Source organism: Grampus griseus (genome assembly GCF_964374135.1).
Source record: "Grampus griseus genome assembly, chromosome: 19".
Taxonomy (NCBI): domain Eukaryota; kingdom Metazoa; phylum Chordata; class Mammalia; order Artiodactyla; family Delphinidae; genus Grampus; species Grampus griseus.
The window spans coordinates 9,213,842-9,225,655 of NC_139013.1; the positions used below are offsets into that span (position 1 = coordinate 9,213,842).

An 11,814-nucleotide genomic window follows, 5' to 3' on the forward strand; every position below is an offset into this window, starting at 1 on the left:
AGCCTGAGAACGCCCCACTGGATCCCCGGCCCAGGAGACTCCCGGACTCCAACCCACTGTGAGACTTTAGGGCTCAGGTCCAGCCCCAGCAGGTCCCTTGCCCTCCTCCAGGCCAGGCCCTGCCCACCTTCCAGGTGGCCGCCTTGAGGTTGAGGGTGCGCCCGCGGCTGGTGAGGGTGCTCTTCATGCGCAAGGAGAAGCACCGCTCGGTGGGGGCCTCCGGCTTCTTTTTGGACAGGCCTGAGGAGGGCCGTGGGGGGGGGGGAGCAGGTCACCGGGCAGCTTGGGACAGGGCCCAGTCCCTCCAGCACCCTGGTTACTAACCTCTCCCCAGCCTCATCCCCCAAATTGAGACTTCCGACCCAGAGAGGGTCTCCACGGGGTATGCTATGCTCCTTTAGACCCCCGGGGTGCAGCCATGTCCCTGTATTCCCCTGGGGCAGGGCCACATCATCCTCATCCCATTTTTCTCAGTCCAGTATTTCAGAGGGGGAGAAGATATGCTGAAGAAAGAATGGAGGGCTTCCCTGGTGGCGCAGTGGCTGAGAGTCCGCCTGCCGATGCAGGGGACACGGGTTCGTGCCCCAGTCTGGGAGGATCCCACATGCCGCAGAGCGGCTGGGCCCGTGGGCAGTGGCCGCTGAGCCTGCGCGTCCGGAGCCTGTGCTCCGCAACGGGAGAGGCCACGACAGCGAGAGGCCCGCGTACCGCAAAAAAAAAAAAAAAAAAGAAAAAAAAAAAGAAAGGATGGAGCCTCAGTTTCTGTAATTTGGGGGCAGAGATCTCCAAGGACTCACTCTGCCGGGGAGTCAGGGCGTCCTGAAGCTCCTCTTGGTCACAGGGATGGACAAAATCAAAGATACTGTGTCCGATCAGCTCAAGCTGGGAGGGAGGGAAGCAGGGGGTGTCTTAGAGGAAAAGCATTTTTACCAGGGCCTCTGACCCATCTCCTCCCTCCCATCCTCATCAGCCTGCCCTAATTCATGAGCCTGGATTATTTCCCCAGTCTCCTTATTCATTCATTCATTCATTCATTCATTCCTTTGGCATATAATTTGCTGGGCATTCTTTTACCTGGTATGGGCACAGCAGTGGCTATGAAGACAAAATCCCTGCCTCTCACAGCTTACTGGCTAGTGGCGGGAGATAGCCAATGAACAAACAGAACAACACACATGCATAAAACAATATACTAAGTGATATGAAGAAAACTAAAGCAAGGTAAGATGATGAAATGATGAGACGCTATCTTAGAGGCAGTAGTCAGGGACAGTTTCTTGAAGAAGTGACATTTACCCAAATTGCTGAACAAAGCCAGTGAGGTGGCTCTCTGGAGTGGAGTGTTCCGGAAAGAGAGAACAGTAAGTGCAAAGGCCCTGAGGTGAGACCCTATTCAAATTCCATTTGTTGTGCAAGCCGAAGACACAACTCCTTATTTCAATTCAGGAAATGAGACTGGTGCTGGGAGGAGGTGACACAGAGGAAAGGGGACCCACAGAGCCCACAGTCCAGAGCTAATGCTGAATAGGGGAGGAGTGAGATCTTGTAGTTGGATTTGAATCCGAGCCCTGCCACTTCCGAGCTTTGGGATCTTGAGACATTCACCTACCTGAGCCCAAGAGCTCAAACTAACAGAGAAATTGGTACCAAGAGTGGGATAACAAGGTAGGGGAAAGGAAGGGATGCCAACTGTGGAGCCCATTTATGTGAGCTAAGAAGAAGAATGGTATTGCTGTAAGGATCAGCTGAAATTAGTTCTACTCTCTAAGTGTCTCTTGTTTGTCCTCCCATCCCCAGGCCCCTAATCCTACTTCTTTTCTCCCACTTGGGGCCCTGCATCCACTTCCTTATGGATTTTCCAGCCGCTAGTCTCACTCCCTCTAATTCTATCTCTGTGCAGTACCTAGAGGGATCTTTCTAAATAAAATGAAATTCTGATTCCACCTTTCTGACACAACCTCTCCCCTGCTTAAAATCTTTCCGTGGCTCCACAGTGCCCTAGAGATAAACCTTCTATTTTGGTCCTAAATTATGTCCTCTCTAGCCTTTTCTCTCTCACTTTCTCCCATTGCACTCTGCACCTAGCTTGGATTAATGTCTTTGTTTCCCCCAAATGCTGTTTTATCTCACATCTGTGTCTTTGCATATTCTGTTCCCTTGGCCATGTACATTGCCAGTCTTCTCTGATCCCATCCATTCGCCATACCCTTTGAATGGCTAAGCCCTTCAGGTTTTAGCTCAGATGTCTTCTCCTCCAGGAAGCCCTCAATTCCCACCCAGGCTGGGTCAGGTACCACCCTCCACCCCCGGCTGGTACAGCCCCCTAGGCTGCCCCACCCCAGCCCTGACCATTCTGAATCTTCCTGTCTGGTGACATATTTGTCTCCCCTCTGCACTGTGGGCCTTGTAAAAATAGGGCTAAGGTGGTTCTGGTCACCTCTGTATCCCAGCATCACCTGCACAAAGCAGGCAGCTCCTCTTACCTGACTGAGGCCCAGGTGTTTGCTGACATTCTCTGACAAGTAAGCCATGTCTCCCTCGGCGGTGAGCACCATAACGAAGCCCTCCAGGGCCTTCAGGTAGCAGGCATCCAGTGGTTCGCCCCCTGCTCCCACCTGGTTCCACTCCCCTGGTGTCCGGACCAGGATGGGGCATCTCTAGTCAGCGGTAAGGCCACCCTGGCTAGCCTCCCTCTGCTTTCCTTCACTCAGAGGAACTTATAGGTACCTCCAGGTGAGTGGGGCACATCCCAGTGGCTTGGAGTCCAAGGAAGAGGGCAAGGACTGGAATTCTAAGGGAGCAGAGCCTCCCAGGGGTACAGAATTCTAAGGAGACAGGGGTTTCCTAAGGGAACAGAACTCTAAGGAGGGCAGAATCTTAAGGGGATGAAATTTCCAGGGGTCAAAATTCTAAGAAGCCTAGGAGGAGTCAGAATTCCAAGGGGGCCAAGCTTCCCAGGGGTTCAGAATTCTTGGAGCAGGACCTTCCAGATCGGCGGGATTCTAAAGAAGCAGGGACTCCCAAGCAACAGAATTCTAAGGAGGCAGAATTCATCTAATGGGCAGAGTCTGCCAGAAGAAAAGCTTTTCAGGGTCCTGGGATTGTGTGTGTGTGTGTGTGTGTGTGTGTGTGTGTGTGTGTGTGTGTGTGTGTGTGTGTGTGTGTGTGTGTGTGTGTGTGTGTGTGTGTGAAGGCGTCCTACAGAGAATTCTAACAGGGAGAGAATTCAAGGGAATGGCTACTAAGGGGACAAGCAATAGAACTAGGGACCTGAGGAGGGGAAGCGGGACACTTTCAAGTAATTAAATATTGGGCAGTGAAGCCTCCTGGGGATATCGATTATAAGGGAAGGAAGCTTAGCCGAGAAGATCTCTCAGGAGACCAAATCCTAAGGGTCCAGATGCCTTAGGGAGTTAGCCGGCCTCCTATTCCCTAGGGTTCTAACTCTAAGGAGGCGGAGCTTCCCAAGGGCGCGTTCCAATGGGCGGGGCCCCACAAATGATAGACTTCTAAGGGGGCGGGGACTCCTAAGAAACTGGGTTCCGATTGGACCAGAACCTGAAGGGGCGGGGCCTCTCCCACTAAGTGGATTCCAGACGGGTGGGGCTTCGCCGGGAAGACATGGGGGGCGGGGTCTTATGGAGATGAGGCTTCCCGGAGGAGGGGCCTCCCTGGGATGTACCTTTCCGAGGGCGGGGTCTTGCTGAGGTGGGAATTCCCGGGGGCGGGCCTCACCTGCGGCGCAGAGTTGGTGCATGCGCAGGTAGCTGATGGTGAGGCGCATGATGGAGGCTTTGTCCAGGTGGGCGCTCACCCCGCGCGCGAAGGGCAGCGTGTGCGCCAGCTGGTACAGCACCTCGGTCTCCTGGCTGCGCCGGCTGCGGGCCGCATCCCGGGACTTCTCCTTGCGCAGCTCCGTGCTCGACCTGCGGGCATGGGCAGCGTTCACTGGCGGCGCCCCGGGAAGGGAAAGAGTTGGATGGGACAAGAACGTGGGTTGCTGCCACATGGGTCTCGGGTTCAGAGACGGCAGAGCCGCGACTGTGCTGGCCTCGCAGTGTGGCCCGGGCGAGTTGCCGGAGCTCTCTGGGCCTGGGTGGATTATACCGTGGAGTCGCTCCTTGCCTCAGGTTTTATCTGTCCCGGCGCCAGCCCATGCTGCCCTCCGGTGCCTCACTCCTCTCCAAGGCGTGCCCAGGGCCGCTCTGTCCCCTCCCTGACTTATCTGCTGTTTATTCTCCGGGCTTGGGAAGACCGGGGAACAGGGAGGCCTCCGGCTGGGAGGGGGCTGGCAGAGCTGGCCAGGAGCCAGGGAACGGAGGGCGCAAGAAGATGCCTCCAGCCCCCCAGGCCCCCTGCCCTACAGCCTCCCAGAACCCCCTCTTCTGCCCTTTCCCCTCCTCAGCTGAGCTGAGTCCTCAGAATCTTGGAGTACAGATCTCAAAGTCCAACGACCCACCAACAGGGGCCCTGCCAGGGTGACACAGCAAACCAACCCCAGGGCCAACGGCTCACCACTCATCTCTGCCCTTTAATCCACTTCAGATGCCTGAATTCTGCATGTGGGGTTGGGAGGAGAGGATGAGTGTCATTTTTTTTCAGAAATATCTACCACTTATCCAGCTTTTACTATTAGGTCAGACCCCGTGCCGAGTGTGTAACTTACATTAACCCGTTTAGCTCAGACATCCCTAGAAGGAAGGTAGTAACATTTTCCCCGTTGAACAGATGAAGCCCAGGCACAGAGAGGTGCAGTGCTTGCCCACAAGGAGTGAAGCCAGCGTTTGAACGCTGGTCTTCCTAAACTCTTCAGTTTCCTCTGTTGTATGGCCCTGGGTTTATCTCCAGATTTCAGTACTTCTCCCTGTTTCTGCCACTGTCTTAAAAGTCAAACTCCAGGTCTGTCTGAATCCAAATTATAGTTTTGGGGAAGAAAATTATAGAGTATGTTACATATAGTATGGTATATGTAATCTTATCTATATTGATACTATTGATAAAACCATTAATAAGCAGCTATAAGTTGCTAAGCATTTATGCGTCTGGCGTTGCACTAAGTAAGGACTCAGCCTATGTGTACTCATTCAGTCCTAAGAAAGCCCTAGGCAGAGAGCACTTTAAACCTCCACTTCACAAAGGGGAAACTGAGGCTCTGGAAAGTGAAGTCCTTTGCCCCAAAAGTCACAAAGCCATTAAGTGGTGGAGCTGGCATTTGAAGTCAGGCAGTGAAGTTCCAAAGCCTTTATTCTTCTAATTCCTTTCTTGTGACGTCCCCGCCAACCTCCATGGACGCAAAGCTCTAGGAGGGGAAGCTGCCCCTTCCTAAAAGCCAGAGGCCACTTCTGGGGCATCAACCTCACCCCCGAGCAGGAGACCTGCAGCCCAACCCACAGGCACGATGGAGGGAGGGGAGTGGACTCTTCTGACTCTTCAGATGGGAAAGAACTCCTCAGTGCAAGTGGGTGGGAGGCACAGAAGGGGGCAGCTGGGTGGAGGGAGCCAGCAGTTGCCCTCATCCCCTCCCTCCTGGCTGATGGGGGGCAGGGGCCTCCAGTCCCGCTCTGCCCAGGGGACATTCCGTCCTCCTGTCCCGTTCTGTTCCAGCCCTGTTTGTCTTCCTGCCCAGAGGGTGGGGGTGGGCGGGCCTCGCTGAGCTGGGGGCCCAGACAGAGGGAACAGGGAGTAGGAACAGGAACGGGGTTGGGGGGTGGGGTTGGGGGGTGGGGTTGGCCCCCCACCTCCTGGGCAGCTGGGCTCTATAATCCTCTCTGTGGCCAAATGACTCCTCCCTCCATAGAAGAAGCTAGCTGGTGGCTACAGCGGGACCCTCCTTCTAGCTCCCAGCCTGTTCTCCGGATGTTCTGACAGGAAGTGTGGCCTCTCACTTGCTCCACAGATGCCTGGTCTCTGGCCTTTCCCTTTAAACAGAGTCGAGGCTAGTTCCTCTGGTGCAGGGTTCCAATCTCAACTCCATTACTTAATAGCTGTGTGACTTTGGACAAGTTGCATAGCCTCCCTGAGCCTAAGAAGAGCACAAACTCATGGGGCTGTTGTGAAGATTAAATGAGTTAATATATGTCAAGGGCTTAGAACCGGGCCCGGCAATTGGTTGGTGCTATATAAAGGTTCAACTGTTATTATTTCCCCTTTGTCCACATCAGGGATGGAAGGCTTAGGAGCATCGTAGGCACTGGAGAAACCCTCGGGCTTCAGTGGGAACCCCATGGTGTGGTGTGTGTATGTGGGCAAGTACACACGTGATTTAAACAACACCTTGGGAAGAAAACGAAATCATAGTGATACTAATAATAATGATAGCTTTGGTGGATCAAACACTCATGAGCTTAGAGACCCCATTAAATCCTTTCAACAAACCCTAAGAACCTGGAAAAGTGATCTCCCTTTTACAGAGTCAGAAACCAAGGCTCTGAGCAATTGCATCACCCAGCCAAGTAACCAAGCTGGTAATCCCAGGGCCCTCCACCAATGCGCAACCATGCCCAACGCTTCTGTTAGTCTGACCACGTATCTGCTTCTACCCAGAACCCTGTCGGACTTGAACACAGTTTATTGCTCACCTATCGGGTATCCTGCCCCAAAGATCTGTCCCCTCACTGCTTCTCATCTTGAGCGGGTGCAGGGGAGGGGAGGTATAACCCTCATTTTCCAGGCTACAAAACTAAGGCTCAGAGAGCAGTTGCTGGCACAAAGCCACACAAGCCAGGAAGCGGGTGAGCTGCAATTTGAACCCTGATCTGGGGGCCTGTGCTCTTAAATGCCATGCTTTGGTGGGCATGCCACCCAACGGACCCCTGTCCTGCCCCTCCTCTGTCCATTGGCCCCAGTCCCTTCCCCTTGTCCCACCACTGCTGCCTCCAGATTTCCCCAGCTGGCCAGTCTCCCCAGCTGGCCCCATGCCCAGCCCTGGTCCGTCCCCTTGGCACTCTGCCCAGGTTGGGACGTGCAGCTGGAACCCTGCCACCCTTCCTCTGTGTTCCAGTAGAGAACGGGGGTGGAGCCAGGCTGGGAGGCCCCAGGGTAAGGCCTGGGAATGGGGACTAGGGCTTGGTGCCCCCCCCCACAACCAGGAGAGGGAGAAGCCCACCTCTTCCCTGCCCTGAAGAACTTGCCACCCGAGAACAAAGGCATGGAGAAGCGGGGACACCCTTCCCCACGTTCAGGGCTGCTCCTGGGCCTCTCTCTCCTGATATTCAGCTGGGTACTGGGGGTCTTGCAAAAAGTGTAGAGGATTTGGGTGGGGGCTTAGGTTGAATACATGCAGGGACTCCTCTTGGCATTGCGCCAAGGTGGCCTGAGAGGTTTTGGGTTTGAGAAGGGACTTGGGGTGGGGGTCGGTGGGAGTCTCTCTACCCCTGACTCTGCTCCTTCCTAAGGACATGATAATCCCGTGGGGCGCCTGTACCCAAAGCCCTATGTTCTCTGGGAACCCTCTGACCGGAGGGGCACCCTGGGCCGAATGCCCATCAGGGACTTCCCAAGAATCACCCTTGCCTGGGGTGGGATGGCAAGGATGGAAGAAGGGAGTATGGGGGGCCCACTCACCATCACCCTGACCCTCTTTGGCCCTAGCGCCATCCTAGGGGTGCAGGAGAGGATGGAGCGTGGCCGGGATCTGGGTGCGAGTTATGAGTGGGTGGTACGTGGGCTCGGATGACACCGCAGGAGAGGGCTGGCCTTGGATGGGGAGGGAGGAGCGCCCCAGCTCCGCCAAGAGGGGCCCCCACCTAGGCAGGAAGGGGTTCTGGGAGGGGCTAGACCAGGGTTGGCCTAGAAGGGGTGGGATAGAGTTCCCTGGCAGGCCCAGAGCCAGAGACTAGAATAGAATTGGGGGGTGTATAAGTGGGGGGAGTGAAAACATGGGGGTGGGGAAGGATCCAATCAGACCTGCGAAGCCAGGGAGGAGGGAAGGGGGTGAGGCTTCCTGGACGCCTCAGATTGGACAGGAGAAACCAAGGGCGTGGGATATTTTCCGGGGTCCCATGAAAACATGGCCAGATAGGACCCCCTGGCAGTGGACCCAGAGCACGAGTTCCCTGTGCTGCCCCAGCAAATCTGCACCTGCTGGGAAGGGAACACAGAAACCCACCACCTGTCCGGGATGACCCCAGCTGGGCTCTGCGGCAGGGGGCGCTTCCCACAGCTTGCACTGAATCAGGCACAGCACCCTCTTTGGAGTCTTCCCCAAATAAGGCTTGGGTGCCCCTTCCCACTGTCACAGGGACTGGGTGGGAGTGGAGGAGTCAGATAAGAGGCTAGACTTTGGGAAGTGGGTCAGGCTGTTTTCTTGTTCTTAAAGGAGGTGACCCTACCTTCCAAAAGGCCCCTGGGAAGGGTCCCAAGGTGGCTTCTGAAAGGTGACCATCTCTGCCTATTTCTAGGCAACTCAAGGTTTGGGAGGCTGTCAGGGAGGGTCCAGTTAAAGAGGCTCTCTCTTCTCTTGAACTCAGAAGCTGACTCCGCATTCCAGGGGACTCCCTATATCTGGGAAGGCTCAATTTGGGGGTACCCCGGATCCCCTAGGACTCTAGGGGTCTGGTGTCAAAGGACAACCTCAATTCTGGGCGCTCGGAGGCCAGAAGGGTCAGTATGTGGAGGGAGAATGCCTCCCGCAGAAGCCTGGGAACTGCTCAAACGCAACTACCCCCGATTCCATGGGGACCCCGAGTTTCAACCCCAGTCAGGAGGGGAAGCGAACACGGAACAGCAGGAAATCTGGGATCACGACCCAGATGTCGCTCCTGGCTAGAGGGGCGTGGCAGCCTGGACTTGGGGAAATGCCCCCACCCCTGCAGTCCCCTAGGGTGGAGGGTGCGGCGGGGATGTGTCTCCAACCGCGCGCCCGAGTGGCCCTAGGCTTGCACCCGCGCCTTCCCCACCCGGCTCAGGGGTCGCTGGAAGAGGAGCCCCCCCAATTCTTATCATTCCTGACCCCAAAGCCCAGTACCTTGCGCGCTGTAGCCCCAGCGCCATGACTCGCCAGTCGCCGCTCCGGAGCCCTTCGAGGCCCCTAGCCCCCTCCCCTGCCCTGCGAGCCCCCTCCCCAGCTCCTCCCCCCGCCGAGCGGTTGGCTGCGCAGCGCCCGGCCCGCGGCTCTGGTTGGTTGACCGGTCTGTCACTTCCATGAAAGAGGCGGGACAAGAGACGAAGACTTGGAATGCCGGGGGGGTGCGGGGGGGGGGGAGGGAGAGAGAGAGAGAGGTGTGTGTGTATGTGTGTGTGTGTGTGTGTGTGTGTGTGTGTGTGTGTGTAGAGGGGGCGGGTGCAGTGGAATACACCCCCCCCCCCAGCCACACTCCTTGCCGCGGACTTCTCAGCAGTGTCGCCAGCGCGGTGCAAGCAAGGTCGGCTGGCCGCGCCTTCTGGCCCAGTATCTCCCGCCAAGTTCCGACACCAGTACTCTTCTGAACCCACCTAGTTCACTCCAGCCCCCACCCTCTAACTCGCACCCCTGGCTCACTCCTCCATTTCCTACCCCCGGGTGGGCCCCTCCGACCTCCAATCCCACCCCCTCCAGTGGCCCAGCCCTGCCTCCTGAGTCGCCCAGCTCCGCCTCCACCCCTTCCCTATCCACTGAGTCCTCCGCTTTTCCTCTCCGCCCCCAACTCCCGACCCCACCCCAGTTCTACAATCCCTCCCCTCTCTGTACCCCATCGTTCCCTCTCAGTCCCGAGCCCCTTCCTTCCACCTTCACCCCTCCATCTAGTGCCCAATCCCTTTGCTCCCCACTCCTCCGGTCTGGCACCCTCTGTACCCCAGCCCCACCTCCTTGCCTCTCTAACTCCGTTTTCAGATTCTCACTGGTGAGTGATCAAGTTTATGTCAAGTAAATATGTAAAACTCAATCACACCCACTTTTCAAAAGAGCGGAGAAATGATCTTTCTACCAATGAAGTAAGAAGGGAGAGGCACAAGGTCACCAAGGAGTGGTGAAAGTGTTACAATTGGATAAGGAACAGGGTGTGTGTGTGTGTGTGTGTGTGTGTGTGTGTGTGTGTGTGTTGGTGGTGGTTGGGTTCTAATCCATAGCAGACCAATATTCAGGATGCAGCTTTGGGCAGGGAAGAGGACACTATAGCAGAAGTCTGTGGTTTTTGCCCACCCTAGTGTCCCACTCAGTTTTCTTTTGGGGAACCACTTCTCTCCCCTCTCAGTCTATTTAATTTGAATAGGGCTGGCCATAACCCTCCCCTCACCAGCTCCAGCGACTAGACCTAGCCAGTTTATTCTGTTTTTCTGATCACAGTGATTGGTTCAGGGAAGGCATGTGACCTAATCTAGCCCAGTGAGAAACCAACCCTGAGACATTTGCTGCAACTATCACAAAAGAGGTTCTCTTTCTACTGGAGTTGCCAAGCTGATGGGATGTGAGCCTGGAGCTCATGGGGCTCTGTTACCATGAAAGAAGAGGCTTTATGCTGAATGTCAATGCAGAGGAAAGCAGAAATGAAAGTTTGTAAAAGACAGTCCTAACACTAGCACTTAAGTGCCTGGATCCAGCCATACCTGAAGTCCATTTTAATCTTAGAACCATTATGGGTTTTTTGGTTGTTGCTGTTGTTGTTAAATATTGTTTTATTCATTTACTTTGTGCTTAGATTAGTTGAGTTGATTTCAGCTGCTTACCCCCAAAAGAATCTTGATAAACTGAGAGAATATCTCCTGAGCCTCAGTACAGAGACATGTGAATGAGAGGTCAAAACTAGGAAGGGCTGCAGGAGAAGCAGGTCCTATCTGAGGAAGCAGAGGCTATCTGAGTCATAACAGATAGCCAATCTGAGGATTTACGGTGCCCAAGGAAAATTGACATTTGTTAAACAAACATTAAAACAGGACTAAAACTTATATACACAGATGTGCCAGGCATCTATGATCTAGGTTAGTGTTAAACTTCACTTGATGGTTCCTGGCAGCAAAGGTGATATGGGAAATGTGTTCTTCGAAATGATTTCCAATTTTTGCTAAAAGGATATGTTCTTGTTTGGGGCTTCCCTGGTGGCACAGTGGTTAAGAATCCGCCTGCCAATGCAGGAGACACGGGTTTGTGCCCCGGTCCGGGAAGATCCCATATGCCGCGGAGCAACTAAGCCCAGTGTGCCACAACTACTGAGCCTGCGCTCTAGAGCCCACGAGCCATAACTACTGAAGCCCGCACGCCTAGAGCCCGTGCTCCGCAACAAGAGAAGCCACCACAATGAGAAGCCCGCGCACCACAACGAAGAGTAGTCCCTGCTCGCTGGAACTAGAGAAAGCCCGTGCACAACAACGAAGACCCAACACAGCCAAAACTAAATAAATTAATTATTTTTTTTTTAAAAAAGGGATATGTTCTTGTTTTTCTGGAGAGACAAGTTTTGTTCCTGGAGCTGGAGCTTAGGGGAGAGCTTTACATTATTAAAATGCAGAGTGATGCGAGCCACCAGGAACTATGGGAGCTCAGTGCAGGCACCTCACCCAGACTGGGGGGGTTGTCGAGAAGGTTTCCTAAGGAGGAGACCTCTGAACAGAGACCTGAAGGATGAATAAGAGTGAAGAAGGTAAAGAGAGGGCTTCCCTGGTGGCGCAGTGGTTAAGAATCCGCCTGCCAATGCAAGGGACAGGGGTTTAAGCCCTCATCTGGGAAGATCCCACATGCCGTGGAGCAACTAAGCCCGTGCGCCACAACTACTGAGCCTGCGAGCCACAACTACTGAAGCCTGTACGCCTAGAGCCCGTGCTCTGCAACAAGAGAAGCCACCGCAATGAGAAGCCCGCGCATCGCCAAGAAGAGTAGCCCCCGCTGGCAGCAACTAGAGA

At 54.8% G+C, this 11,814-nt stretch overlaps 1 protein-coding gene across 2 annotated transcripts in view; it reads right to left on the bottom strand.

Moving 5' to 3' along the window:
* Window positions 1–8,991, bottom strand: part of HIF3A (hypoxia inducible factor 3 subunit alpha) — a gene marked incomplete at both ends in the record, with an annotated part of 28,509 nt that extends 19,518 nt beyond the window's left edge. The window contains 5 exons of one of the 2 annotated variants that reach the window (XM_082676678.1): window positions 128–240; window positions 798–882; window positions 2,484–2,629; window positions 3,736–3,926; window positions 8,966–8,991. In XM_082676678.1, the coding sequence (XP_082532804.1) occupies window positions 128–240; window positions 798–882; window positions 2,484–2,629; window positions 3,736–3,926; window positions 8,966–8,991 (561 nt within the window). Of the gene's footprint in view, window positions 1–127; window positions 241–797; window positions 883–2,483; window positions 2,630–3,735; window positions 4,010–8,965 lie in introns of those variants that run through there. The other variant, XM_082676677.1, reaches the window with a different exon arrangement.
* Between the last annotated feature and the right edge of the window lie 2,823 nt (window positions 8,992–11,814).